Source organism: Myotis lucifugus, unplaced genomic scaffold, assembly GCF_000147115.1.
Source record: "Myotis lucifugus unplaced genomic scaffold, Myoluc2.0 scaffold_2365, whole genome shotgun sequence".
In the NCBI taxonomy this organism is placed as follows: domain Eukaryota; kingdom Metazoa; phylum Chordata; class Mammalia; order Chiroptera; family Vespertilionidae; genus Myotis; species Myotis lucifugus.
Window position 1 is genome coordinate 1 of NW_005873413.1, and position 24,501 is coordinate 24,501.

At 55.8% G+C, this 24,501-nt stretch overlaps 1 protein-coding gene and 1 long non-coding RNA gene across 2 annotated transcripts; both read left to right on the forward strand.

The window, feature by feature from the left end:
- The first annotated feature begins 874 nt into the window (after positions 1–874).
- Positions 875–6,073, forward strand: LOC111824562. Its single transcript, XR_002827669.1, has 3 exons — positions 875–1,227; positions 1,391–1,604; positions 5,970–6,073. It is a non-coding gene; the product is annotated as an uncharacterized LOC111824562 (long non-coding RNA).
- Positions 6,074–6,359: 286 nt separating this feature from the next.
- LOC102431148 (melanoma-associated antigen B2-like) lies at positions 6,360–7,371 on the forward strand. The gene is made up of 2 exons (XM_014450463.1): positions 6,360–6,833; positions 6,865–7,371. The coding sequence occupies exons 1-2, from the start codon at positions 6,360–6,362 to the stop codon at positions 7,369–7,371; spliced, it is 981 nt and encodes a 326-aa protein (XP_014305949.1).
- Positions 7,372–24,501: the final 17,130 nt, after the last annotated feature.

The window sequence follows — 24,501 nt, forward strand, 5'->3', positions numbered from 1 at the left end:
GGGCTCCTCTGCCTGGAGGGAGCCTGTGGGTGACTCCCCAGCTGGGAGGGACTACCTGGTCCCTAGGTGCCTGTCAGCCCAGCTCCGTGGGGCCAGGGTGCAGGCCTGTGACTTAATCTGGATAAACTATAAAAAAGACAAAAATATTTCTGGGAAAAAAATCAAGGAGGAAGTGAAATAGTGTGTCTTGAATTTGAGGAAAAAAATAACCTCAAAGGAAATTCCATGGTGGTTCATCAGAGCCCGGGGCCTGGGATCTCATTAATCTTCAGGAAAAAATGCAAAACGGAAGTCGCTGCTCGGATTGAGGGCAGCTCCGCGGGGCAGGAGATGCCACGGGTCCGTGGCTATTTGCTATTTAGGCACAACCCAAACCTCCCTGCGAGGTGTGTGTCCCCGGGCACTGCGACCGCTCACCACTGTCCCCACGGAGGGGCAGGCAGGCGGGAACCAGAGAAGAGGCCTCGCAGTTCCACCAGGACCACTTGGATTTAATCTTAGGCCGAGTCACAGGGACTCCGGCGGGAGCGTCCACACAGCCCACACGGGGGAGAGAAGCCTTTGCGGGAGGACTGGGGCTGGGAGAGCGGCTCGAAGAGTTGCCCTGAGTTACTTGGCTGATCACCGTCCTGCACAGAACGGGAGCCCCACACGGACAGGAGAGGGCACCCTGTGTCCCTGAGAAGCCGGGTCCCACCTTTCACAGACGTTAGGAGAGCAATAAGGGCTTCGTCATGAATGAATGAATGAACGAACGAATGAACCCAGCCCTACTGATCAACCCAGGTCCTTTTGTAACAGGACAATCAATCAATGGGGCTGCCTGTCACTACCTGAGCCAGTGAAGCAGAGACAGCGCGGAGTCCTGTGTGAGCGTTTAGTCCAGTCCTGCCGGCAGCAGGGAGAGCAGCAGGCCACCCACACACGTCTGCTCTGCCCCCCATAAACCAGCTGTTTATATTGGGCAGAAGGACAGAGATTACAGGGGAAGTGGGCAAAGGGTGTGCCAAGTGGGCAGGTGACAGGCAGTGGGGGCTGGAGACTTGCGAACACCTGCAGGTATGCAAAGGTGGGGGGTCTTCAAAGCGCTGGCGATATGCAAAGAGCTGGCGGCTCTGGTTTCTGCAACAGGTTGCTCATCTCCATGGTAACAAGCAGCTCCCTGATGGGGAGGACAGGCTGCACTTCCAGGCGAGCTCCCAGGCCTCACGTGCACCTCCCAGCCAGGTGAGCACGTGCCTTCTCTAACCAGAACCCCACAATCACGGTTAACAGAGTGTGACTAACATTTGTTACAAGCATAGCTGGTCCCCCCTCTTCTACTTCTGCCCCATCAATTTCACAAAGCGCCTGTCTCCCCCCCGCCCCCCCCTCAACCTATTCATCTCAGACACTTACCAGCTGCCTTCAGACACCAGAGCCTGATGAGCAGGGAAGCTCCCGGGAGAAGGACCAGCTGTTGGCAGAGAGGGCGACACGGCAGCCCATCTGTGAAGTGAGGTGTGTCCACGGCACCGAGGGACCCGGGAGGCCTCTCAGAGGAGAAGGAGGCGGGCCAGAGTGTCATCAGGAACAAGGTAGGTCCAGGCGTCTGAGGCGTGGAGGTATGTGCGACCAGGGCCCCTGTGGGGAGTTTTAAATAAATCTACATGACACACGGCCGGGGAGGGCGGGATTGAAGGAGAAGCTGCAGAGGCAGCCCCAGCCGGCTGTGCAGGTCCTTAGTGCAGTGCCCAGGGGCTGGCTTCCTCCCGCGGACAAGCGGGAGCTACGCACAGTTCTGTGCCCGAGTGCAGGGCATGGACCCCACTCTGCGTGCGTGCGCTGGCGTGCTGGACTCGGTGAGCCGGGGAAGGGCCCTCTTAGCTTTCCAGGGAGAGGCAGGCCCGGATGAACCGAGGAGGAGGAGTGCTCCGGGCGCGACATGCGAGCGGCCAGGCTGCGTGTTCGTGGTGGGCCGACCTCACAGGCGGACCCGGACACACACAATACCCTTACCTTCTGTACAGAGACCGCTCAGCCCTCCAGGCTCTGACTACCCCCTGGTGCGGGTCCTCACCCGGCTGAGATGGGCCGGGGCAGCGATGTCCCCAACTTCTCGGTGGAGAGTTCAGGGCACATCTAACCGAGAAACGAACCCCACGGGATGTGCAGGGCCCGGAGGTGTGTGTCGGGGGAGCTTGGTGACGGCAGACTTGCCCGTTGCCCACACTCGGGCTGGTCACTGCAGCCCGGGTCATTTTTTACCCGATGTGGTCAGAGCGGTGCCCAGGCGCCTGGAGCAGGTCCCGGGAGGGGGGGGACGATGCCTCATGGGCCGCAGGGAGGGAAGCGGGGATCCTGGGAAGACACGTTCTTCACGAGGAAGAAACCTGTGCCAGGGGCTCCCACGTCTGCCGGGAGATTAGAGTTTGCTGTGTTGGCACGCGGTGCGGTGCAAGCGCGAGGGCAAGCAAAGCGGAAAGAACGTGAAGTTGTAGATACGGTTGGGATGAGACATTCGGACAGACTCTCACGTGACTGTGAGAACTTTTTAAAAACCCAGATGGAGAGTTTGCCAGTGAAATGATTGCGTGTGAAGATGTTTGGCCGCAGACTTGCAGATAGACGCGCTTGAATGTCCTTCCCTGCGGGTGGAACGGAGGCTGCGGCAGGTGTTTCTGCGGCGCTCCAACCGCGTTCACTTCGCATGGAGCCCAGCCCGGCGTTAGCCCGAACGGAGGGCTTCGCCAGGACACGGTTTTATTGTACTTTATGTTGGATGTTTGTTTGAAAATGAAACGTTTATAACTTAGTATTCAAGAAGCAAAACTGTTGTAAGACCACATTGTCACCAACATTTCAAGTATGTGTCCAGAGATAAAAACTTTCACAAAAGAAAGAAAAACAAATTAGAAATTTAAATTTCAAAGTTATTGTTTAAAATGAGTTCCCATTTTTTGAAACAGAGCTAAGATTTAAAAGGGATGTCACTCTAAAAAGAGAAATACATTTTTATTTTCATTCTTGAATATAAAATAAAAGACTTCTGTCCCAACGGCTCAACCAGTTCATGTGGGAGGAAGCCCTCCTGTGCAAACACCAACACTGAGGAGCTCAGGAAGGCGCGGCCAGAAAACAGGACCAGTCCCTCAGGACCCGCCGCATAAACGGGGCCCTGCACGTGGGGGGCCGGGCGGGAGCCAGGAGCCTGCTGAGCCGGAGCCGGAGCTGGGGCGGCGCTGGAGGGTCGGCTTCTGCGAGGACCGCGGTGCAGAAACGCGTTCTGAACCCGGGGGCAGGCACCAGCCCCATTGAAATGAAGGGTAAGGTGGGGCTTGCAGACGGGAAAGGAGGCTGAACCCTCGGCCGGAACCCCTGGTTTCAGGACTGTGTGCAGCAGGATGACCTGTATGTACCCTCGGCTGGTGCGCATCTCTCCCAGCCCCAGCCCGACCTCCAGCTTCCGGCAGGGCCAGCAGCACCTGCGGAGTCAAATTCAAAGGGGTTTATAGGGAAGGGAGCATGGAGGAGGGAGACATAGAGACCCCCCTCCCCAAATAACCAACGAAAGTCCTAAAACGTCCCACTCAAAAATGCGCCTGCAACCGGCAGTCCAAAATGCATGCTGTGAAAGACATCCAATAAAATCCTTGATGGGATATCAATCTTCTAAAAATGAGATGGTTTTTATAAAACCTGAGGACCTAAACAGACATTTAAATTTTACACAGAAATACATACACACATGCAAACAGAACAGGAAGAACTGTGTTAAGAATAGAAGGTTAAGAGAACCAGCTAGGAATTTTGGAAATGTGGGATGCAATTACAAAGTAAAACATTCAGTAAGTGAAGTAAACCTGGGCTGGATATGAAGACGGTTATGAACTCGTGCAAGGTCCGGAGCAACCCGGCCGTAATGGAACGGAGGGAGACCCACAGAGCCCTCTGAGCAGTGAAGAGCTCTCGTCGGAGGCCCTGGCTTGTCCTCCTCTGCCTTCTAGAAGGAGAGGTCCAGGGGAACTGCAGAAACAGCAAATAAAGAGACAAACGCTGAATCCGAGAACAGGAGCTCTCCGATTGAAAACGCGCTTCAACGGGTGGAAATAAAAATCAGTAAGTCTACCCTGAGCTACATCGTCAAACTGTAGAACCTTAGCAATGAGGAGAAGAAATATCTACCGTTTCCAGAGTAAGAAGGAAGAAAAGCAGTTGGTACAGTCGTTGGTCTTTCAGCAGCTCTCTCACTGCAACAATAGATGCTTCTAGAAACGGGACTAAGGTGATCTGTGTTTCGGGGAAAACGACGACCAACAGGAATGTTTATTCAGATAAACGCTCATTCAGGGAGGAGGGCGAAAGACTGGCAGCTTCTGACGTGCAGGACTACAGAGCTTCACCATTCACAGGTCTCAGTGATGCCATATTTACTTCAACAAAAAGAAAACGAACCCCCCATACAATCTATACATGGAATTAAAGACACGATGAGCACAGAAATAGGTTTTTTAAAAGTTGGTAAATTTGATTTAAAATAGACATGAACATGATCAGTGAGTGTACGTGTGTTTTTAAAAAGCTAAAGTAAATGTTGGCGCTATTGCAATAGGAGGAAACATTGAAAGCGTAGTTAAAACATGCTCAGATCTTTGGTTCAGAAGGAGGACAGAAAACGCCAGACTTGGTAAGAAAATCCAATTAGTTTTAAAAACATGCATTCCTAAGAGTAACCAAAAAAGATAAAAAATATAGCCGATAACTTCAAAACTCTCTGAGAAAAAAAGAGAATAGAGGAAATGCAGCATTCTCTTTTTAGTTGTTTCTGACTTCTGTTGAATTTATGAGAACAAAAAAATTTTTTTAAATAGTGGAAGAAATACAAATATATTAGTAAGATTAATAAATATAAATGGATTCCTGCCCCACGATGAAAAAATGGAGGTGATGACACTGGATGAGAAAAAGCCAGAATTGATCAGCTCTAAATCATACTCTAAATCAAAAGGATGTGAAAAACTTGAAAGTAAAGGAACGAAAAAACCGCCTAAAGTGACCATGGACAGGAACACTGCCTACCGTCCACTTGGGGCGATTTCACACTTTAAAGCAGTGGTTCTCAACCTTCCTAATGCCGCGACCCTTTAATACAGTTCCTCATGTTGTGACCCCAACCATAAAATTATTTTTGTTGCTACTTCATAACTGTAATTTTGCTGCTGTCATGTAAATATCTGATATGCAGGATGTATTTTCATTGTTACAAATTGAACATAATTAAAGCATAGAGATGAATCACAAAAACAATATGTAATTATATATGTGTTTTCTGATGGTCTAAGCGACCCCTGTGAAAGGGTCGTTCGACCCCCAAAGGGTCGCGACCCACAGGTTGAGAACCGCTGCTTTAAAGAGACGTAGGCGCCTCCGCAGTCCCCTCTGCTCCACTGGCGGTGGTTCCGTCCCACCCAGGCTGGTCTGCGCATGCGCGAAGCCAGCACAGGCACGTGGTGTGGAGGTCGGGTGCGGGAGGCTGGGGTGCGGCCTGCTGCGTGGTTGGCGTGGGGGATGGGGCCTCTGCAATACTGTCACAGTAAGAAAAAACTTAAAAAAGGAGGAAATGAGCTATGACAAGTCCCGTATAGGGTCTTGTGTGTGTGTGTGCACAGTCACACCTCTTTGTACAGAAGCGCTTGCACACACATAACGCCCTCACTGCGTGCGGCTGCTAACGTTCACGGACAGGCTTTCTGGGGGTCGGGCGGTGCCCGCTGATGCCGCGGCCTAAATGCTCCCCGATCTCAGGCTGAAAACCGGTGTCACCGGGCAAGGGCAGGAAGTACGGATCCCTTTCCGGCGCCCGTGGGCGCTGCCGGCGGCACACAGTCACATATGCACATACGCACACATACATGTATGTGACTGTATTTTTATCACTGTATTAATATACTATTTTAAATAATGTGACAACTCATCAATGCTTTTCCCAGCACTTCAAGGGCACTGGATATGACCTTTGACCTTTACAACCACACAATGACCGTGGAGGACCCACCCACTTCCGCTTGGACTTCCGACTTCCGCTCAGGCGCCGAGGACCGTTCCTGGCGCATGTGCAGCAGCGGCCAAGTCCCGGAGGTGGGGGCGGCAGGTGGCTGGCGCATGCGCAGCGGCTCTGTCGTCCGGTGGTGAGGGCGGCAGGTCCGGCGAGGGCGGCGGATCCACAGGCCTGGCCTGGAGTCTAGGTGAGGACCCCGAGCGGACCACCCACCACCCGGTCCTGTAACTGTCCCGAAGGCGCCGCCGCCCGTCTGTCCCGTCCCCGTCCAGTCCGGTCCTGCCCGCGGCCCACGCCCGCCCCTGCGCCGAAGGCCGCCGCCATGCCTCGCGGTCGGAAGAGTAAGCTTCGCGCGCGCGAGAGGCGCCAACGCGCTCGCGCCGAGGCCAGAGCCCGGGGCGCCCAGGCCGCCGCGGGGGCTGAGGGGGCGGCCGCGGGCGCCCTGTCCGTGTCGGGGGACGCGCCCCTGGGACCCCCGAGCGGCGCGGCGGCGCCGGCGACGGGGAGAGCCCGAGGCCCGGCCCCGAAGAGCAAGACGTACCCGTGGGCGGCGGCGGCCGAGGGCGCGGGCCCCGACCTGCTGGCGCAGAAGGCGGCGCTGCTGGTGGAGTTCCTGCTGTACCAGTACAAGATGAAGGAGCCCATCCGCCGCGGCGACATGCTGCGCGTGGTGCACAAGCGCTACCGCAAGGACTTCCCCGACATCCTGGCGCGCGCGCAGGAGCGCCTGCAGCTGCTGTTCGGCCTGGAGCTGCAGGAGGCCAAGCCGCACGGCAGCGCCTACCTCCTGGTGGACCCGCGCGGCGGCAGCGGCAGCGGCGGGAGCGGCGGCGGGGGCGGCGCGGGCCCCGGGCGGCGCGGCCGGCGGGCGCTTCCCGCGCAGGGGCATCCTCATGCCGCTGCTGAGCGTCATCTTCCTGAACGGCAACTGCGCGTCCGAGGAGGAGATCTGGGCCTTCCTGGGCTCCATGGGCGTCTACGACGGCAAGAGCGACTTCGTGTTCGGGGAGCCGCGCCAGCTCATCACGCGCGACCTGGTGCAGGAGCGCTACCTGGTGTACCGGCAGGTGCCGCTCAGCGAGCCGCCGCGCTTCGAGTTCCTGTGGGGCCCGCGCGCGCAGGCCGAGACCAGCAAGATGAAGGTGCTGGAGTTCCTGGCGCGGCTCAACGACACGGTGCCCGCCGCCTTCGCGCCGCACTACGAGGAGGCCCTGCGCGAGGAGGAGGAGCGCGGCCGCGGCCCGCCCCGGGGTCCCCGGGCCCCCAAGGCTGGTGGGGGCGGCGGGCGCCAGGGGGCCGCCTCCTGCCGGTACCCGCACCCGCACCCCGAGTGACCCGCCCGCGCCCTCCCCGCCCGAAGGCCCGTTGGCTGAGGCTCTGGTTGGCGTTGAAGAAGGAGATGGCGTCGCCCACGTAGGACTTTAGCTCCCTCCCCTCCAGCGAGAGACGGACAGACCGACGGCGGTGCCATCCCACGCGCGGTTTCTCTCTCGGTGTTGACACGTTTTAGTTTGGTTTTCACCATCTTTGTTAAAGGTCACATGTAGACGAAAATAAAAGTTAATTGCCTGTTTGATTTTCCGTTTCTTGCTCCTTAGACCTGAGTGTGTGGGGTCCGACCTAAAGGGAGATGGCTGATGCTCACAGGCATGCCGGGAAAGCTCTGAACAGCCTCGCCAGACACAGGGCTAAAGAGGTTTTTCTTTTTAAAAAGAAAGAAAGCAAAGCGTGAACATGCTAGGCTAGGTTCAAGGCTTTTTCTTTTGTAACTTCCAGTTTTGGGTACACATTTAAGGTTCCCCTAAAGGGAAGTGTCAGGAAAACAATATATCTTACAGCCAAAGAACCGAACTTAAGCGGTCAGGTTTGAGCCGGGAAAAACGGCGACCAACTTCATTTCTGTAACAGCCTGTTCTGGGAGCGGATGTGCTGACTTAGGCCATCGAGGCAGGAGCACGTTTTAATTTCATGGCTGTTACCCATCAAGAAGCTGGACATAATGGTACTTGTATGTATGAGGTCAGGCACCCTTATTTAAACAACGGGCTTTTCAGATATAAAAGCTAAACAGAAGTGCAATGTATAATGATTTCTTTCTCCTGCAGACATTCACCACTTTTTGGACTTCAGCCCTGACGTAGGTGCTTACAGCTTGGAATGGTGGCCATTTAACAGGAAGTGGTGGTGCTGTAATATCCCTGTTCAGAAAGCCTCCCTCCGCCCCCCTGCTTAGAGCAGAGGGTCCCCCACCCCCTGCCTGCCCATGTACCGTGGGATCCAGCGGTGCCACAAATAAATGTAGATGTGCTGAGCTATCGGTCCCCTGGCCTTTGGGGAGCTCCGCCCAGGCAAAGGCAACCCCATCCATTCACTCCAGTCTGCTTACAAACATGGCTATGTTCTGTGTATGCCGTGACCTGAGAGGCAGGCCCTGGCCCCGATGACATGGTCTAAACTCTGCATGCCTTCAAGTCCTTCCAGTCTGGCCCAGGCTCTTTCAGTCTGGCCTCACCTCCCTCCACGCACAGCCCTTCTTACGCCCCCGCCGTTCCTGAAACCCCCCACTGCTGCCTCCCAGGCTGTGCCCCCCTGAGCATGCCCTCCCTCATGTGCCCAGTGGATCTCACGATCCTTTAAAAGCTGGAGCCAGTGCCGCCCGATGAGCGCCAAGACACCTCTGCAGCGGGGGTCACTTTCCCTTCTTGCTTCCTGAGGAGGCTGCTCACTGCCCTCCTTTGCACTGAGCATATTCTCCTTGTAATTGTGTGCTTGTCTGAGCTCCTCCTAGAGTGCAAACAGCTGAAGAACGGAGACCATTTGCTTGGTTGCCTCCCACCCCGTGCTCACTGGGCCTTGCAAATGCAGTTGAACGGACGGTGCAAATACATGAAAGAGGAGAAGATCAGCTTGTGTTTATTGCCTGTCAGTCATGTGCCAGCACTGTGCTGGCATGCGAGATGGGGCAGTGTGTGGTCTTCCCAATAGCCCTTGTCAGGGGGGCGATCTGCAGATGGAGAGTGAGGAACAGCAGGCTCATGGCCTGCCCGTGGTACATTCTCCACTAGGAAGCAGGAGCTGGTGGGCCTGCAGAGCAGTGCCCGCTCAGGTGCTCAACAGGAACTTGGCCCTATGAGAGTTTCCGGGCTTTGCCCGCACCCTGACTGTGCGAATCCCCAGGTGGTGCGGAGAAACAGCCGGGCCTTGCTGGACGCCAGGTCAGAGGTTTGTCGCATGAACTGCCTCAGCTGGTCGAGTCCTGGCAAGAAATCCATCTCATGAACTTAAAAATCATTCTTTTGTCAACAAGGAAATCCTTCTCCCTAGTATCAAATCTGAGACGACCAGGGACAAAAGCCATAGAACAAAAGTTATTTTTCTCTTGGAAAAGGATCGTCCAGTGACGCGCACGTGGGAAAACAGGACCAGCAGCGTGTAAGTTACTCTATTTGGATGGAGGGTTCCCACTGGTTCTTCCTCATTACGCTGGGGTTTTGTTTACTCTGTTATGCTTACACTCATATGACCTCTAAGAGTTTTGAAAACAACACCCAGGTTAGATGAGCTAAATGACTGGGTTACATAGATTAGATGACCTTTGTTTCGAATAAGGAACGTCAGTGTACAGTGTTCAGTGGCCCTGACTGGCCAGGACTTGTGCGGTCTTGGACCGAGTTTTAGTGTTGATTTTCCCGTCTCTAACACAAGGTGGAAAACGCTACTGTGGGTCCTAGAGTCAACAGTGAGGCGACAAGTCCGGTTTTCCTTGCGCTTCCTGTACGTCAGAAGAGGCGGTGATCTGTGTCTCCTTCCGGGTGCTGTGTCCTTCAGGGCCACCATCGGGCCATAATGTAAGATAACTGGCGATGACAGCCGCCCGCGGTTGTGTTGGTTTCACCGCTCACGGGGCTGCCATCTGTCCCCGTGGCGACTCCACTGCGGCCCGAGGAGCAGGGATTCTCAGGAGCATCCCCGCTTTGTGAGGACTGAGACGTCACTGCTCAGACGGAAGTGGCTGTCCAAGGCCATAGGCTCAGGATAAGTGTGGCAGGTCCAGGACTCAAATTCGAGCCGGACACTTCTCCCCGGTCCTGCTTCTTCCCATAGTTAAGGCGTCGACAGGCTGGAGGGGAGTCTGGCATGGGAGACAAGTAAATTCTGAGAGACTAGGGAAGGAAGTAGCTTGGTCATGAAGGGATTTCAAACGACCGACCTTTCTATGTACACGCTTCGATGTCCACCTAACCCTGCACTTCAGACCCCGTGTGAAGGAGGAGGAGGAAGGTGGCTGCAATGAGGCGCGTGGTCAGTTGGCTGCAGTCGGCACGACTGCCCCAGGACAGCGTGGCTTCAGAATCTGTCTTCTATTCGGACTCATTTTCCAGGTTTACCAGACCATACACTTCATCACCTTCTGAACCGAGCAAAACCGAGGGGCCAGGAAAAGGTAGACGGGATGCTGGGTTAAGAAGGTCACTTTCACTGTAGGAAAAATAAAGTGGAAAGTTTTCAAACCGCAGGAGAATTTAGCTGCGGTTTATATTAGTGAATGTTCATCTTGAAAGGTATTAACTTTCTGTTGGATTTGAATGCAAGTCGAATCTCGTCTTAGATGGCTGTCCAGTAGGGCTTTGTTTCATGATGGAAATGGTCAGTAATCTATGTCCACACGGGAGCCTTTAGTTCCATGTGGCTGTTGAGAACGTGAGATGTAGCTAAAGACAAACGGAATTTTTACGGTTGTTGAATTCCAATCGATTTAAATGTAAACAGCCGCATGTGGCCATGACCATGGTATTGGACAGTCAGGTCCCACTGGCTGATGGCAGTCTTCAGCTCACGCTTTGTGCGCATATTGAGATAGAAAAGAGGATCGATAAAAACAGCTTTGTTCCCGAATGCTTTTGAGGATAAGGATTCTCCTATTCCAGTGGTCGGCAAACTGCGGCTCGGGAGCCACATGCGGCTCTTTGGCCCCTTGAGTGTGGCTCTTCCTAAGCCTTAGGAGCACCCTAATTAAGTTAATAACAATGTACCTACCTATATAGTTTAAGTTTAAATAATTTGGCTCTCAAAAGAAATTTCAGTCGTTGTACTGTTGATATTTGGCTCTGTTGACTGATGAGTTTGCCGACCACTGTCCTATTCACACATTGTTTGTGGGTAGTTTTTATCCCGCCCTCTACTACACTGGTAGAACGTATAAATACGTAAAACGTATAAATATGTTTCCCGCATACAATGTGTTCAATTAAAACGGACACTGAAATTACATGTGTATTCAAGTAACTGCACAAGGGAAAAACTTGGGTACCTGTCTTTTCTTTCCAAGTTTTGTAAAGTCTCAAGTCAGTAATTGATACAGTTTTCTACTTTAATTGGCATGAGCACTTCTGCTCATGAGAGTTCTGATCTGTATTGATTAGCCTTTGTTATTCGGCAGATGAGAAATCAAACTTTGGATTCCTGTGTTTCAGAGCCCGGAGAGATCAATTACTTCTCGTCGATAAATCTCGTTTTCTATTTTAGTGCAGGCTCTTCCGAGACTGGAATTTCCTCCACACAATGTAACACACATCCCCCGGGATCGCTCTCTGAAGCACGTGGGAAAACCGAGAAACAAATGAGTGATAACCAATTGTCTGCCTGCACAGTCCCTGGCCGGAGCGCTGGCCTGAAGAAAACACGTCCGAGAGCGAGGTCCCCAGATGATAGCCATGGCTGTGCTCATTGTCACGTGCCTGTTTATTTTTCCCTTGAGAAACTGAATGAGAAAAAAAAAATAGATCGCAACCAAACAAAAGCATATCAATAACAGGAAGCTGTTGGTGAGAAATACCCCGATGTTCCTGTAAATTCACGTCACTGGCGTCCCCGGGGACAAAGGTGCATGAACTGCACGGGTAAATAGTTATGATTTAATACAGACCTTGCACTGCTGTTTATAGTAAAACAACAAAAAAGAATTGTTCCTGGAGGCACAAATAAGCAAATAATAGAAACACATATCAATATAATCAGGAAGCGGTGATGTTATGTCTAGGTCAGCTACCGAAAACAATCTGATCCATCCGAGCATCTCCTTCGCAGCGCAGGCGGCGCTCGGCAGAACCCAGCCGGAAGGGCTCTCACCCACAGGGAGACTGGAAATAGCGGAGGAAATGGACGTTCACCCTGGAGAGTTTCTGAAAAGGTTCCTGCAGCAGGACCCCTTTCTGCCTGCAGGGTTTCATTCCCACAGACGATAAGAGAATAAAGCAGCACCTCCCTCCTGCTCTTAAAGATTTCCAGCTGCAGAGGATGTCAGACTGAATGCCTGTCCACGGTGCCTGCGCGCCCACGGTGCTTGCGCATCCCAGCCAAGAAAGGAAATGGGCAGCCAGGCTTCAGCTGCCCAGCCACATCTACATGTCAGGGCCTTTCCCATTGTTTTTATGATAAATAATGTTGTGTGTTTTTTTTTGTTTTTGTTTTTTTTATATATATTTTATTGATTTTTTACAGAGAGGAAAGGAGAGAGATAGAGAGTTAGAAACATCGATGAGAGAGAAACATCGATCAGCTAGCTGCCTCCTGCACACCCCCTACTGGGGATGTGCCCGCAACCCAGGTACATGACCCTGACCGGAATCGAACCCGGGACCTTTCAGTCCGCAGGCCGACGCTCTATCCACTGAGCCAAACCGGTTTCGGCATGTTGTATGTTTTTTAATGAAATTGGGAAACCATGGTTTTTTATCCTCCCCCCTCCCCAGTCAACTGCCTGTAAAAGCAGGGATCCCTTCGGCAGCCTGCAGAGGGAGCTGGCGGCTCACCGGGGCCTCACCTGTGTACGCTTTTACGCGCATGGCCATTATGCTGTCTCATGATTGACTCGGGACAAATGAGGAAAACGAGACCTAGGACGGCGACTGACTGGAACGAGGCCATCGTGCGGGCGTGATGCGGCACTGGGCTCCTCGCGGGCTCCTTGCCGGGTAGCCCCTTCTCTACCCCAATGCGGGAGCTGTCGTGGGGAGTCCCGATGCCTCCGGGCCTAGCCCACTCCCTGGCGGTCTCATCCAGCCACGTGACTTCAGATACCAGCCTCGGGCGACAAAAGGCTGCTTCCGACCCAGACGGCGTTCCTAGGACAAGGGCAGCCTCACCTGCAGGGTCTACACCCGACGGCCCGCCTGGGACCGACGACTGGGTTTCCAGTGGATTCCCTGACTCTCCCTCTCCCAGTTGAGCTCCTGGTCTCCCCAGCATCAGCCAGGCCCAGGCAGGGAAACAAACATTTCACAGGAGCAGGACGGTCTGGAAGCAGTGAAGGAAGAGGGGTGATTGCAGCCGTCAGGAGCCGCCTGCTCCCCCATTCCAGGGCGCGCGAGCCTGCTCCGTCGAAGAGGCTGCTGTGTTAGGGCCACTGGGCCAGTGCTGGCCCTGCCAGCGATCTGCGCCCCCTGCCGGGTGCCGGCGCTGGGCCCACCACCCACTTTCATTTCTCAGCCAGCAGCTGTCACAGTCCTCCCCCCTCCGGTCCTCACCAGTGCCTCCCAACAGGAAGCTCAACAGCAGCTGAGCCTGGAGCAAGTCCTTCCAGCCCCAGAACCACGGGTGGCCGGTGTGGGGCTGGGAGACAATCAGTCACCAACACCCTTCCAATGCTCCAGGCCCGATCGGCCCGTTTCAGGCGAGGGTAACTCCACGGTCTCACACCCCACACGCGGGTGATGCCCTGACTTCGTTCTCTCAAACACACTGCATCCGACCCCTCAGGGACTTGTTGGTCCCGCCTGTGAGTTGTATCGGCATCTGGTCGCTTCTCGCCTTCCGCCTGCCTCCCGCCTGGGTCGGGGCACCGGTCCCTCTGCTTCTCCCGACCCCACCGTCCCCTCACCGCAGCAGGCACACATGCAGCCCGGCTCCGCCCCAGACCTTCCGGGGCCTCCCTCCCTCTCCCAGTAGCAGCCAACGTCTTAGAAATGGCCATCAGGTTCCATCGCCCGCGCCTCCACTTCACCCCGTCTTCCTCTGTCACAGAGTGGACGCTTGGCTGACATTTCCAGCCTGCTCCCCCGCCACCCCATTCCTCTTTTCCTACAGCATCACGGTTTGTGACAAACCATGGAGGTCGCTCACTCATTATGTTCACTGATGGTTGGACACAGCCTCCTGGTGGAAGGAAAGGGCCACATGGAAGGGCTTTGGTTTATTTTGGTCGTGGACGTCTGACAAGCACAGGAACGGCTCCTGGCGCACACAGGAGGCGCGACTCCTCTCTGGGAGCCTGGGCTGGCGTCTGTAACGCGGTCCCTGCTTAGTGAGTACGCACAGCGCACTCCCTTCAAGATCTGACGGGGCCTGAGCACCCAGGAGGCGCAAACCTGATGGAACATGCAGGGATATCAGTTTATTTTTTATTTTTATTTTTATATATTTTATTGATTTTTTACAGAGAGGAAGGGAGAGGGATAGAGAGTTAGAAACATTGATGAGAGAGAAACATCGACCAGCTGCCTCCTGCACACCCCCTACTGGGGATGTGCCCGCAACCAAGGTACATGCCCTTGACCGGAATCGAACCTGGGACCCTTGAGTCCCCAGGCCGACACTCTATCCACTGAGCCAAACCGGTTAGGGCGCAGGGATATCAGTTTACGCAGAGAAGCGACACCCTGGCCCACGCCCTGACCGTTGCAGCGCCTTCATCCTCCGCTCTGGGCGTGATGCATTTTAAATGTCGTTGTAGTTTATGTCCACATTCACCTCAGCGTTTCTCTACAGGAGCGCAAGGGAACTGCAGGACGGTTTGGGCTTTGAAAAGTTTTCCGTTGGAATTGAGTGACGGGGCTATGCTGAATGCTGCCCGGCCACACGGGTCAGCAAGGGCTGTGGTGAGTGGTGCCGATTCTGACTCCATCAGCCTTGACCACACACATCATCTGCAGGTCAAAGTGACCTCACGGTGAAAACGTAGTTTATTCTTTCTCTACGGAACGGAGCAGGCTGTGCAGGCATTTGCTGATCGTGGTCTGACTGTGAGGACAGGAGGGCATGTCCCTCTTCATGTGGGCGAAACCCACAACATGGGGCTGGGGCGGTGACATTGGAACATGTGAAGGTGCCACGTGCCTCAGAGTGTCCTCTGTGGTCTCCAACTGAGCCCCAGTCCCACCTCTCCCATCGCTCCTTCGTGTTAAGGGATCCTTTCTTTCTCTAGAGATGGCGTCTGTAGGCTACTCGCGCGTCATCTGAGAAGGGCAACCTAGTAACACCATGGCTGTGGACAGATGGACTGGGTAACGTCTCTTCTGGGTTCCCCCAAGGCACACCCGCGACAAGGCAGGTTGGGGAGTGACTCTGGGAAGGCGGGACGGGGAGGAGCAAGTCCGACAGGCAGGGGAGGGCCATAGAGGCGGGTTAGAGACGGGGTCACTGCTGTGGCCACCGGCCCTCCAGCTGAGACGCTCTAAGGCAGCGGTTCTCAACCTGTGGGTCGTGACCCCTTTGGGGGTCGAATGACCCTTTCACAGGGGTCGCCTAAGACCATCGGAAAACACATATATAATTACATATTGTTTTTGTGATTAATCACTATGCTTTAATTATGTTCAATTTGTAACAATGAAAATACATCCTGCATATCAGATATTTACATTACAATTCATAACAGTAGCAAAATTACAGTTATGAAGTAGCAACGAAAATTATTTTATGGTTGGGGGTCACCACAGCATGAGGAACTGTATTAAAGGGTCGCGGCATTAGGAAGCTTGAGGACCACTGCTCTAAGGAGACCTGAGAATCACACACAGCCCTCGGTGGCTGAGGGTTGCCCCCAGGGTGTTTGATTCTCGAACCACCCAGGACACTTGTGTGTGGGCTGAGCAAGCCCCTACGGCACAGGAGGAAGTCCCGGCAGAGGGCAGCGGGCAGCGGGCAGCGGGCAGCGGGAGGGTGTTCGGATATGGCCCTAGGGACAGGCCCGCCCCCGCGGTGCAGGTGAACGCAGAGGTGGGGCGAGAGTACAGGGTGGGCATTGGTGGTCATCCTGGTGTCTAGAACAGAAGCAGGAAAGAACAGAGCAAAGATCAGATGTGAATTGTGTGGGGGAGAGAGGGCAGGAGGAGGAAGAGAAAAGTGAACGAAAGCTGAGATGCCAGCTCTTGACGACAGAGTCGAGGTGAGGTTTCGGTGTCTGAGAGCCGTGGGGGCTAGAAAGAAGCTGGAGGACACGCCCATGGCTGGTCTGGCCCCTGCCCCGACACTTTCGGTCCTCCTGGATTGGAGGTTCTGGCGACATATGAGAGAGGAGTCCTGGCCGTGCGTGAGGCAGCGTGACGCATTCTCACCGAGATGGGTCACCCTCGCGGTGCCTGACTCACCACTCATCATCGGGCTTTTGGCACGTCTGTGGGTGTGGGGTCAAGTGCGTGAGACCCACGTTTCCACCCTGTGGCTGGGCAGGGGCGCAGCTCTAAGGCTGGTGAGCACTCATGCCTCACTTTCCCCTTACTCAGCTCTTGAACCGTCAGGGTGACTTGGGCGCTAGGAATGGCTTTCCCATCGGGGTTGTAGTGTTTTATTTGTACTGATTCGTCTACGTGTTGTTGCGCCTCCTTCCTACTGCGCCCATTTAAGGTTCCTCCCAAACCTCCCCCAGGCCTTCACGAACTCCTGCCTCAAACAGAGTTATCCGCTGCCTTCCTCGCCCCCAACGTCCCCACCTGTCCTCTACCCCATCGCCAGATCACGCTCTCTCCGGTAGAGCCCCTGCTATTCCACTTCCTGCTCAGAATCAGGCAGTGGTTTTCCAGTGGAAACCAAGTGAAGCACAAATTTCCAAGCCCAGAGAGCAAAGCTTTGCTTAGCGTACGGCCCCAGCCCACCCTCAGTCAGCGTTTCCCCTCCTGCCCCGCTGCTCCATCACCATGGCGGCTGCGCCAGGCTGAGCGCTATTGATCCCCAGCGGGTAGCTTCACTCAGTTAGCAGACGGCTTTTCTCAAACCCTTGACTAGTTGTTTACATTTAGACTAAAAGAGGGCTGTGCTGGGTAGAGAAATCTTGGTTGTAGGTCCTCGCTATTCATCACTTTGACTATTTCTTGCCACTCCCTCTGACCTGCAAAGTTTCTGGTGAGAAATCAGCTAACAGTCATATGGGTGCTCCCTTGTAGGTAACTAACTGTTTTTCTCTTGCTGCTTTTAAGATTGTCTCTTTGTCTTTAGCCCTTGGCATTTTAATGATGATGTGTCTTGGTTTGGGCCTCTTTGGGTTCCTCTTGTTTGGGACTCTCTGTGCTTCCTGGACGTGTAAGTCTATTTCTTTCATCAGGTAGGGGAAGTTTTCTGTCACTATTTCTTCAAATAGGTTTTAAATTTCTCCTCCCTCTCTTCTCCTTCTGGAACCCCCATAATGCAAATGTTGGTACGCTTGAAGGTGTCCCAGAGACTCCTTACACTATCCTCATATTATTGGGTTCTTTTTCTTTTTGCTCTTCTGATTGGGTTTTTTTTTTGCTTCCTCATATTCCAAGTCATTAATTTGATTCTTGGAATCCTCTACTCTACTGTTGAATCCTTGTAAATTATTCTTTATTTCAGTTAGTGTATGCTTAATTCCTGACTGGTCCTTTTTCATGTCATTGATGTTCTCACTAATTTCCTTGACATTCTCACTAAGATCCTTGAAAGTCTCACTAAGTCCCTTGAAGCTCTCATTAAGATCCTTGAGCAACCATATAATCATTGTCTTGAAGCCTGTATCTAGTAGTCTGCTTGCTTCCATTTAATTCAGTGTGGGGTTTTTTCTGGAGATTTCTTCTGCTCTTTCATTTGTGACATGTTTCTTTGTCTCTGCATTTTGGCTGCTTCCCTGAGTTTGTTTCTATGTATTAGGCAGAGCTGCTGTGTCTCCTGGAATTGGGAGAGTGGCCTTGTGTAGTAGGTGTCCTATAGACCCAGTGACTCAGCCTCCCCAGTCCCCTGAGCTGGGCACTCCAGGTGTGACCCCGTGTGGGCTGGGTGCACAGTCTTATAGTTGAGCCTTGACTGCCGTTGGTGTCACTGGGAGGGATTGACCTCCAGGCCAATTGGCTGTGAGGACCAGCTGGGACAGTGGTCGGCAAACTCATTAGTCAACAGAGCCAAATATCAACAGTACACCGACTGAAATTTCTTTTGAGAGCCAAATTTTTTAAACTTAAATTATATAGGTAGGTACATTGTTATTAACTTAATTAGGGGACTCCTAAGCTGGCCTTTGCTAAAAACGTCCTCAATCTGATTGAGGTACGTCCGCTGAGGTCGACCCCTTCCAACTCTCCCATCCACACTCGTCTTGGATACTTGTTTCAGATAGACGAGTGTGGATGGGAGAGTTGGAAGGGGTCGACCGCAGCGAACGTACCTCAAAACAATGTACCTCCCCCGCGCTGCGTATCCCGCGGCCCGCCTGCGCCGCGTCTCCCGACTCCGACAGACACCCCCCACTCCTTCTAACACCACTTCTTAAAAATAGACTCGCCCAGGCCGAAAACCGACTTCTGCGCATGGGCCACGAAGTTTCAATCGCACTGTACGTGCACCTGCACGTGGTATTTTGTGGAAGAGCCACACTCAAGGGGCCAAAGAGCCGCATGTGGCTCTCGAGCCGCGGTTTGCCAACCACTGAGCTGGGACTACAGTGGGAGAGCTGCTGTGCAGGAGACACCCCTATGGAGCAGGACTTGCTTCAGTGGGGCTTTGTGCTCACTGAGTCTGCCCCTGAGTGTGTTGCTCATGAATGTGAGGAGTTGTAGTCTGATGTGGTCTGAAGCTTCCACCGGGTGCACTGGCTCTGGGGCCTCCCGGGAGGTGCAAGTCAACCACTGCCTGGGGCCGCCCGTTAGGAGCTACAGAGCTATCTGCAGACGGCTGCTACTTGTGCTGGCCTTGGAAGTGCCCAGGCGAGGCCCAGCTGTGCAGCAAGGCAGGCTGCTGCTCTGCCAGGTCCTGCTGACACCAGCTGCTGGTTGAGAGATTTTAGGAAAGTCTGAAGCCTGAGCCAGGACAGGCTATTCATACAGAAAAGCCACTGCAAACAACTTGCAAACTGGATGGGGCAAGGTCTCGGCGACTCACCAGGGTGAAGCAGACAGTGTGAGCCAAGCTGATGGAGACTCAGATATGGCTGACAGTCAGCTCTGCCACAAGGGAGGTGTCGGCATAGGAACCATGGCCCCTGCGAGCATCCTTGTCCAGCAGAGAACCTCCCTTAGTTCCTGCCCCAATGCCAGACAGTCCGGTTCCTCCCGGTGTGTCCCTGGATGACCCCCTTGCTGCTGCCCCGGCACTGGAACCCAGTCTGAGTCAGTCTGGGTGCCGGCCCTTGAAGAGGAACTGCCTGAGTCTCCGGCAGCCTCCATGTGCCTCAGCCACAACCCCTGCCGCTTTTTACAGACCGAGGTTACGGGAACTTCTCTTCCCAGCTCCGAAATCTGGGCTGGGGTTCTGGTGTGGGGGTGGGTCTCTTGCTCCTCACAGGAGGCCTCCGCAGCCGCGATATCCCTCCTGATTAAAAAAAAAGCCACACGTGGGCGTTGGGCCTGCTGGTTCCACGCCTCCCGCCCTCCTGCCTACGAGGATCCCCCCGAGAGTGGGACCTGCTTGAGATAAACAAACCCAGATACGGGAGCTGGGGTCACGACCGGCTCTTCTTTCCTCTGGGGGTTTTCCAACACCCACGCGAGCGAAGGTCTCCCCACGGGACCCAGGCAGCTCGGTCTGAAGTCAGGCGGTTCCTCGGATGCGATTTGTCCCCACGAATTCTCTCACTTCACGTTGGGACGTTGACCTGAAGCAGCTGCCTCTCCTGCAGACACACACGGGGCATCTTTCAGCCCAGGGGCCCTTTCTGGTGCGTTTGGCTGGGCAGCTTCGTGCGAGGGAACGCAGGGCTTGTCCGCTGAGTCCTGCTTCATCTCACTTGGGTTCCAAGAGCCTGGGTTACTGTCTCCCCCCCTTTTCCCCGAAGTGAGACCTGAGTGCACCCTTATTTCCTAGAGCTTGTTGGACAAGGTCTGGTGCCCAAGGGCCCTGGAAAGGGGCAGACAGGGCTTTTCTTAAAACCCAATGGCGCCCCCTAGCGACACACCCACCTCAAGATCCCGAATCTGACCGCACCCATTTAGAATGTTCTTTCTTTGAAATTGGAGAACTTATTTTATCAACAGCCAAAGCTCTCCACTGGGCTTATCATCTTTAATGACCCAAAGGGTCCCTTGGTGGCCCCTGGGCCCTGGAGCCGTTTCCCTGCCGCCTGCTGTCAGGACAGGGGGCGCAGAGCAGGCCGTGCCACGGGGCGGGTGGGGGTTCTCGGGGCGTTCTCCTGGGAGGGGCGCTCTCCTGGGAGGGGCGCTGGCTCCTGGAATCCGAGATTCATGCTGCGGTGACGTTGGAGCAAAGGAGGGGGCCTGAGGGAACAGGTTCACGCCCTGACACTGAGCACAGTGCGGCCTTCCTGCTCCGGCACACGCAGCTCCGGAGCCGCGGTTCCCCTCCGGAGGGGTGGGTGTGCTCACGCCTCTCTCCTCCGAGGTGTCACTGGTCAGGTCCTGTGGGGTCGTTGTTTTCGAGGCTGACTTTGAACACAAAATCTTAGAAACGTGCTGAGTAGACGGATCCGGAGCTTCCCACAGGGGCCGACGTGGGGAGGCTGCTGGAAGGCCAAGGGCGGTGGCTGGCCGCTCGAGGACTGCTTCATGGCCCACGGAGTCAGCTCCGTCCAGGCTGGACCGCCCCCCCCCCCCCACACACACATGGGCTGAGAGGCAGGATCAGAGCAGCGCAGGCCTCGCTGTGCACAGGGCCCGGCCTGCATCGGGGCGGCCACCTGCCTCCCGCGGGTCAGGGAAGACCAGAGCGAGTCTCAGGCTGACACTTTCCAGACAACGACGGCACTTCATACGGTCCCGCGTGAGCCACAGCAATCCTCGGGGCCCTCACACCCACAGGAGCGAGAGAGGAGGAGGGGTTGCTCTGAGGACGGGTCCCTTTCCACGGGTGCCTGGGCTCTGCGCCGGCAGGAGGCCTTTGGCTGTGTCCACACCGGGGAAGGGCGAGTGGCTGTGCCCGGCTCCTGGGTGTTTCCAGGCGGCGAGTCACGGGCACAGTCCCCACGCCGACCAGCAGAGCCGGGAGGAGCCAGAGAGGAAGCACACGTCTCAGGCGTCCGGATGGCACGGGAGAGAGAAGCCCTGGTCCTCACACTGTCCCCCGGGAAGGGCCGGTGCTCGGCCTCACAGCCTGTCCCTGAAGTTCGCAGGCTGGCGGGTAGCGTTCTCCACGCTGTCACAAGTGTCCACGGGAGACGGCGGACGTGGGGGAAGGACTGAGACCTGGGCCCCGTGGGGGTTCAGGCCGTGGCGCACACTGGCCCCCGGAGGGTGTGTCTGAGCCGCAGCCCCGGCCTGAAAGTCACAGGAGCGCAGAGCAGAGGTGCAGAGGTGGCCCCCAACCCTGTGAGCGCTCCCAGCGCACCTCCCACCTCCTCAGCCCCGTGACCCCGGCTCCCCTCCCCGTCCGCTTCTCCCGGTGCCCGACCAGGATGCTCGTGTGTCACCTCCCGTGGCCAGTTGCCCCTGTGTGTCCCGTGGGCAGCACCTGTGAGGACACAGAACCCCAGGTGTCTCCGCTCCCTGCAGGTGGCACCAGACTGAGGACGGAGCCGCGGGTGAGGCTGGGACTCTCTCCCCTGAAACCTTCCCAGCTCCCCCGGGACGCGCAGGCAGCGGGTCTCCCCGAATGTTTGTTTGGGAGCCTCAGTGGTGGGGTGAAGGCAGGGCTGAGCCAGGGGTGTAACCTGCATAAGGGGGGGCGCATGCAGCAGGCATGGCTCTGTGGGAGGCAGAGTCCACCACTAGGGCCCGTCCTCGGCTCTGAGCGAGTCGGCTTCCTGCTCCTCCTGCTCCTGGACCAGGTCAGTTCCCAGGCGGCTTGGCCAGGGCAGCTCCGCGGAGAGGCCTCCCGGGGCCTGGGCCGCCCTGTGTCTGCCACGGGGCTGGGAGGGGAGGGGGGCAACCTCCTCGGTCACAGTGGCCGAGAAGCCCCCGGGCGCCCCGTGGGCATAGGAGTGACCCTGAACTTCCCTGGAGACTCCGATGGGCCCGACGTGGCCCCTCGTCACTTGGTGGGGGCTTCACAGGGCCTCGATTCTGGGTGCCGCTGAGCAGGAGACAGGGGAGACGGGGTTCCAGCGGTGGGAGGTCACGAGGACCCCTGTGGCTGCAGACCCGACCACGCCGTGCGTAGACGCTCGATTGCTGGGGGCGCATGGACCATGGGCTGCGGGAGCCCAGGGCCACGAGCAGAGCGCAGCCCCTCCTCCTGTGCACCGGTTTCCCAGGGGACAGCCGCCACCCGCCACCCGCCACCCGCCACCCGCAACCGTAAACTGCACCTGACGCTGCACCTGAAATGCTGTACATTCCTGCAGCAAAGCCATTCTCGCTGAGCGAGAAAAACAACCAGCAGAAGGTGCTGAGGCTAAATCCCGCCCCCCACCCAGAGGGTGCCCCTCCAGCCCCAGCCTTCCCCCCCTGACGTCGAGGCCAGTGCGAACCCAGAAAGGCCGTGCCCCTCGCGGTCGCACCTGCGGCCTGTTCTCAGGCCCGTTAGGGGGTCTGCTCTCCCAGAAGACCCCTGTGGCAGAGGACATTTTTTTATTTTTATTTATTTATTTGTTTTAAATATTTTTATTGATTTCAGAGAGGAAGGGAGAGGGAGAGAGAGGTAGAAACATCAGTGATGAGAGAGGATCATTGATCAGCTGCCTCCTGCACGCCCCCTACTGGGGATCGAGCCTGCAACCGGGCATGTGCCCTTGACCGGAATCAAACCCGGGACCCTTCAGTCCGCAGGCTGAGGCTCTATCCACTGAGCCACACCAGCCAGGGCTGTCATTACTATTCAGAGATCTTTACCTTTTTAAGAGTTTGTGGCAACAGTGCCAATAGCTCATGGGATCTGAGTTCCGTTTGTGGGGGCGGGGAGACTCGGGCCACTTACCAAGCGTGCGAAGGGCTCCTGGCACGGCAGGGCCTCCCACAGCTGTTCCCCAGCGGGGACGTGGCTGGTTCAGGGTCTGAGCTGATGGACGAAAGTCGGCCTCGCCCCGTGGGAGGCTGGCGGGGAGCCCGCAGGCCAAGGCCGCCTGGCTCCCGGGGCTCCTGCGTGGAAACCTCCGGCGGGCACGGCCCTGCCCATCCGAGCGGGGAGGGGAAGGCGCCCTTTGCAGGGTGACCCGTCCAGGGGGTGTGAGCAGTGCCCTACGGGGCCTGGGCACAGGGCAGGCTGTTCGGATCCGCCCGCAGGACTCCCCACGCGTGTGCTCGGTTGCTAACTGCAGCCGGAGCGCCAGGCAGAAGTGAAGGCAAACCAGACGCCGTTGCCGGAGCGGTAATGCTCAGGTTCCACCACGAGAGGGCGTGCGCGGCTCAGCGGCTGTAAATCCGCGCCCGCCGTTCTGAGTGGGTTTTGCTGACTCAGTGCATTAAGGACATTGAAAGTGCTGAGCTGGTTAAAATGGCGGGGGTGGGGGGGAGAAAAAGGAAATCTTACAGTTTTAGTGACTCAGCGCGGCCTGGCCCTCCGTCCTGCACTCTTTCTCTCTATCCATGTTACTTCCTTCGCCTCCCTTTCTGCGTCCGTGGGAACCACGCCTTGGTGATGAGCTAGCCGCTATCGAAGGCCGTTACTTCTCTTCGCCACCAGGGCTGAAGGTCACAGTATCGGCCGGTCCCCAGAACCGCCCAGGCCAGACTGCGTGTCCAACCTGACTGCCCCTGAGCCGCGTGTGGGCACTGATGGAAAAGCCCTTGATCCAGGGCCCGCCTCTGACACACACGAACATACGCACGAACGTGTTTTCTTCCCGTGTCTGTGCTGCGCGTGGGCCCCAGGCTGGGGGAGGTGGTTGGGGTCTCGGTGGATCGTCCCCGGTGGGTTCCCCCGAAGGCCCAGAACCTCACCGTCCGAGAAGGGGGCCCTGAGGCGCGTCTGGGAGACGCCGTGAGAATTTCAAGCCACTGTTTTGAGGGATTTGACTGTAAATTTGTTCTACGCAAACCACCACAACACGGCCATGTTGAAAAGTCTCATTTTCCAGGAGTAAAGCTAATGAAATTCACCAGGAAGTAGGGACTAACGCTCGGTTGACATATCTGACTATTTGGACACGAGAGAAACACTCAGTATTTGTTACTGAGACTCACTGGCTCCCGGGGGACAGGGCCTTGGCGGGAGGCGGAGCCAACCCCACGAGAGGCCTCCAGCCACGGCTTAGCCGTCTTCGGGAATGGGGGGTTCCCCGCCTCCCCGAGGCTTGGCCCCTCCGGCGGAAAACGGCTCCAGGTGTGCCTGCCCGGTGTGCCCAGGGGTTAGGGGGGCTGGCCCTGCGGACGCCGGGGTCCCAGGTCTGTTTCACCCGAGGGCACGTACCTTGG

What these genes read in the sequence shown, in the direction of transcription:
- LOC102431148 (XM_014450463.1), top strand. Translation starts at nt 6,360, where the DNA reads ATGCCTCGCGGTCGGAAGAGTAAGCTTCGCGCGCGCGAGAGGCGCCAA. An exon ending in GCGCCTACCTCCTGGTGGAC is followed by an intron (nt 6,834 to 6,864) that starts CCGCGCGGCGGC and finishes GCGGCGGGAGCG; the next exon opens with GCGGCGGGGGCGGCGCGGGC.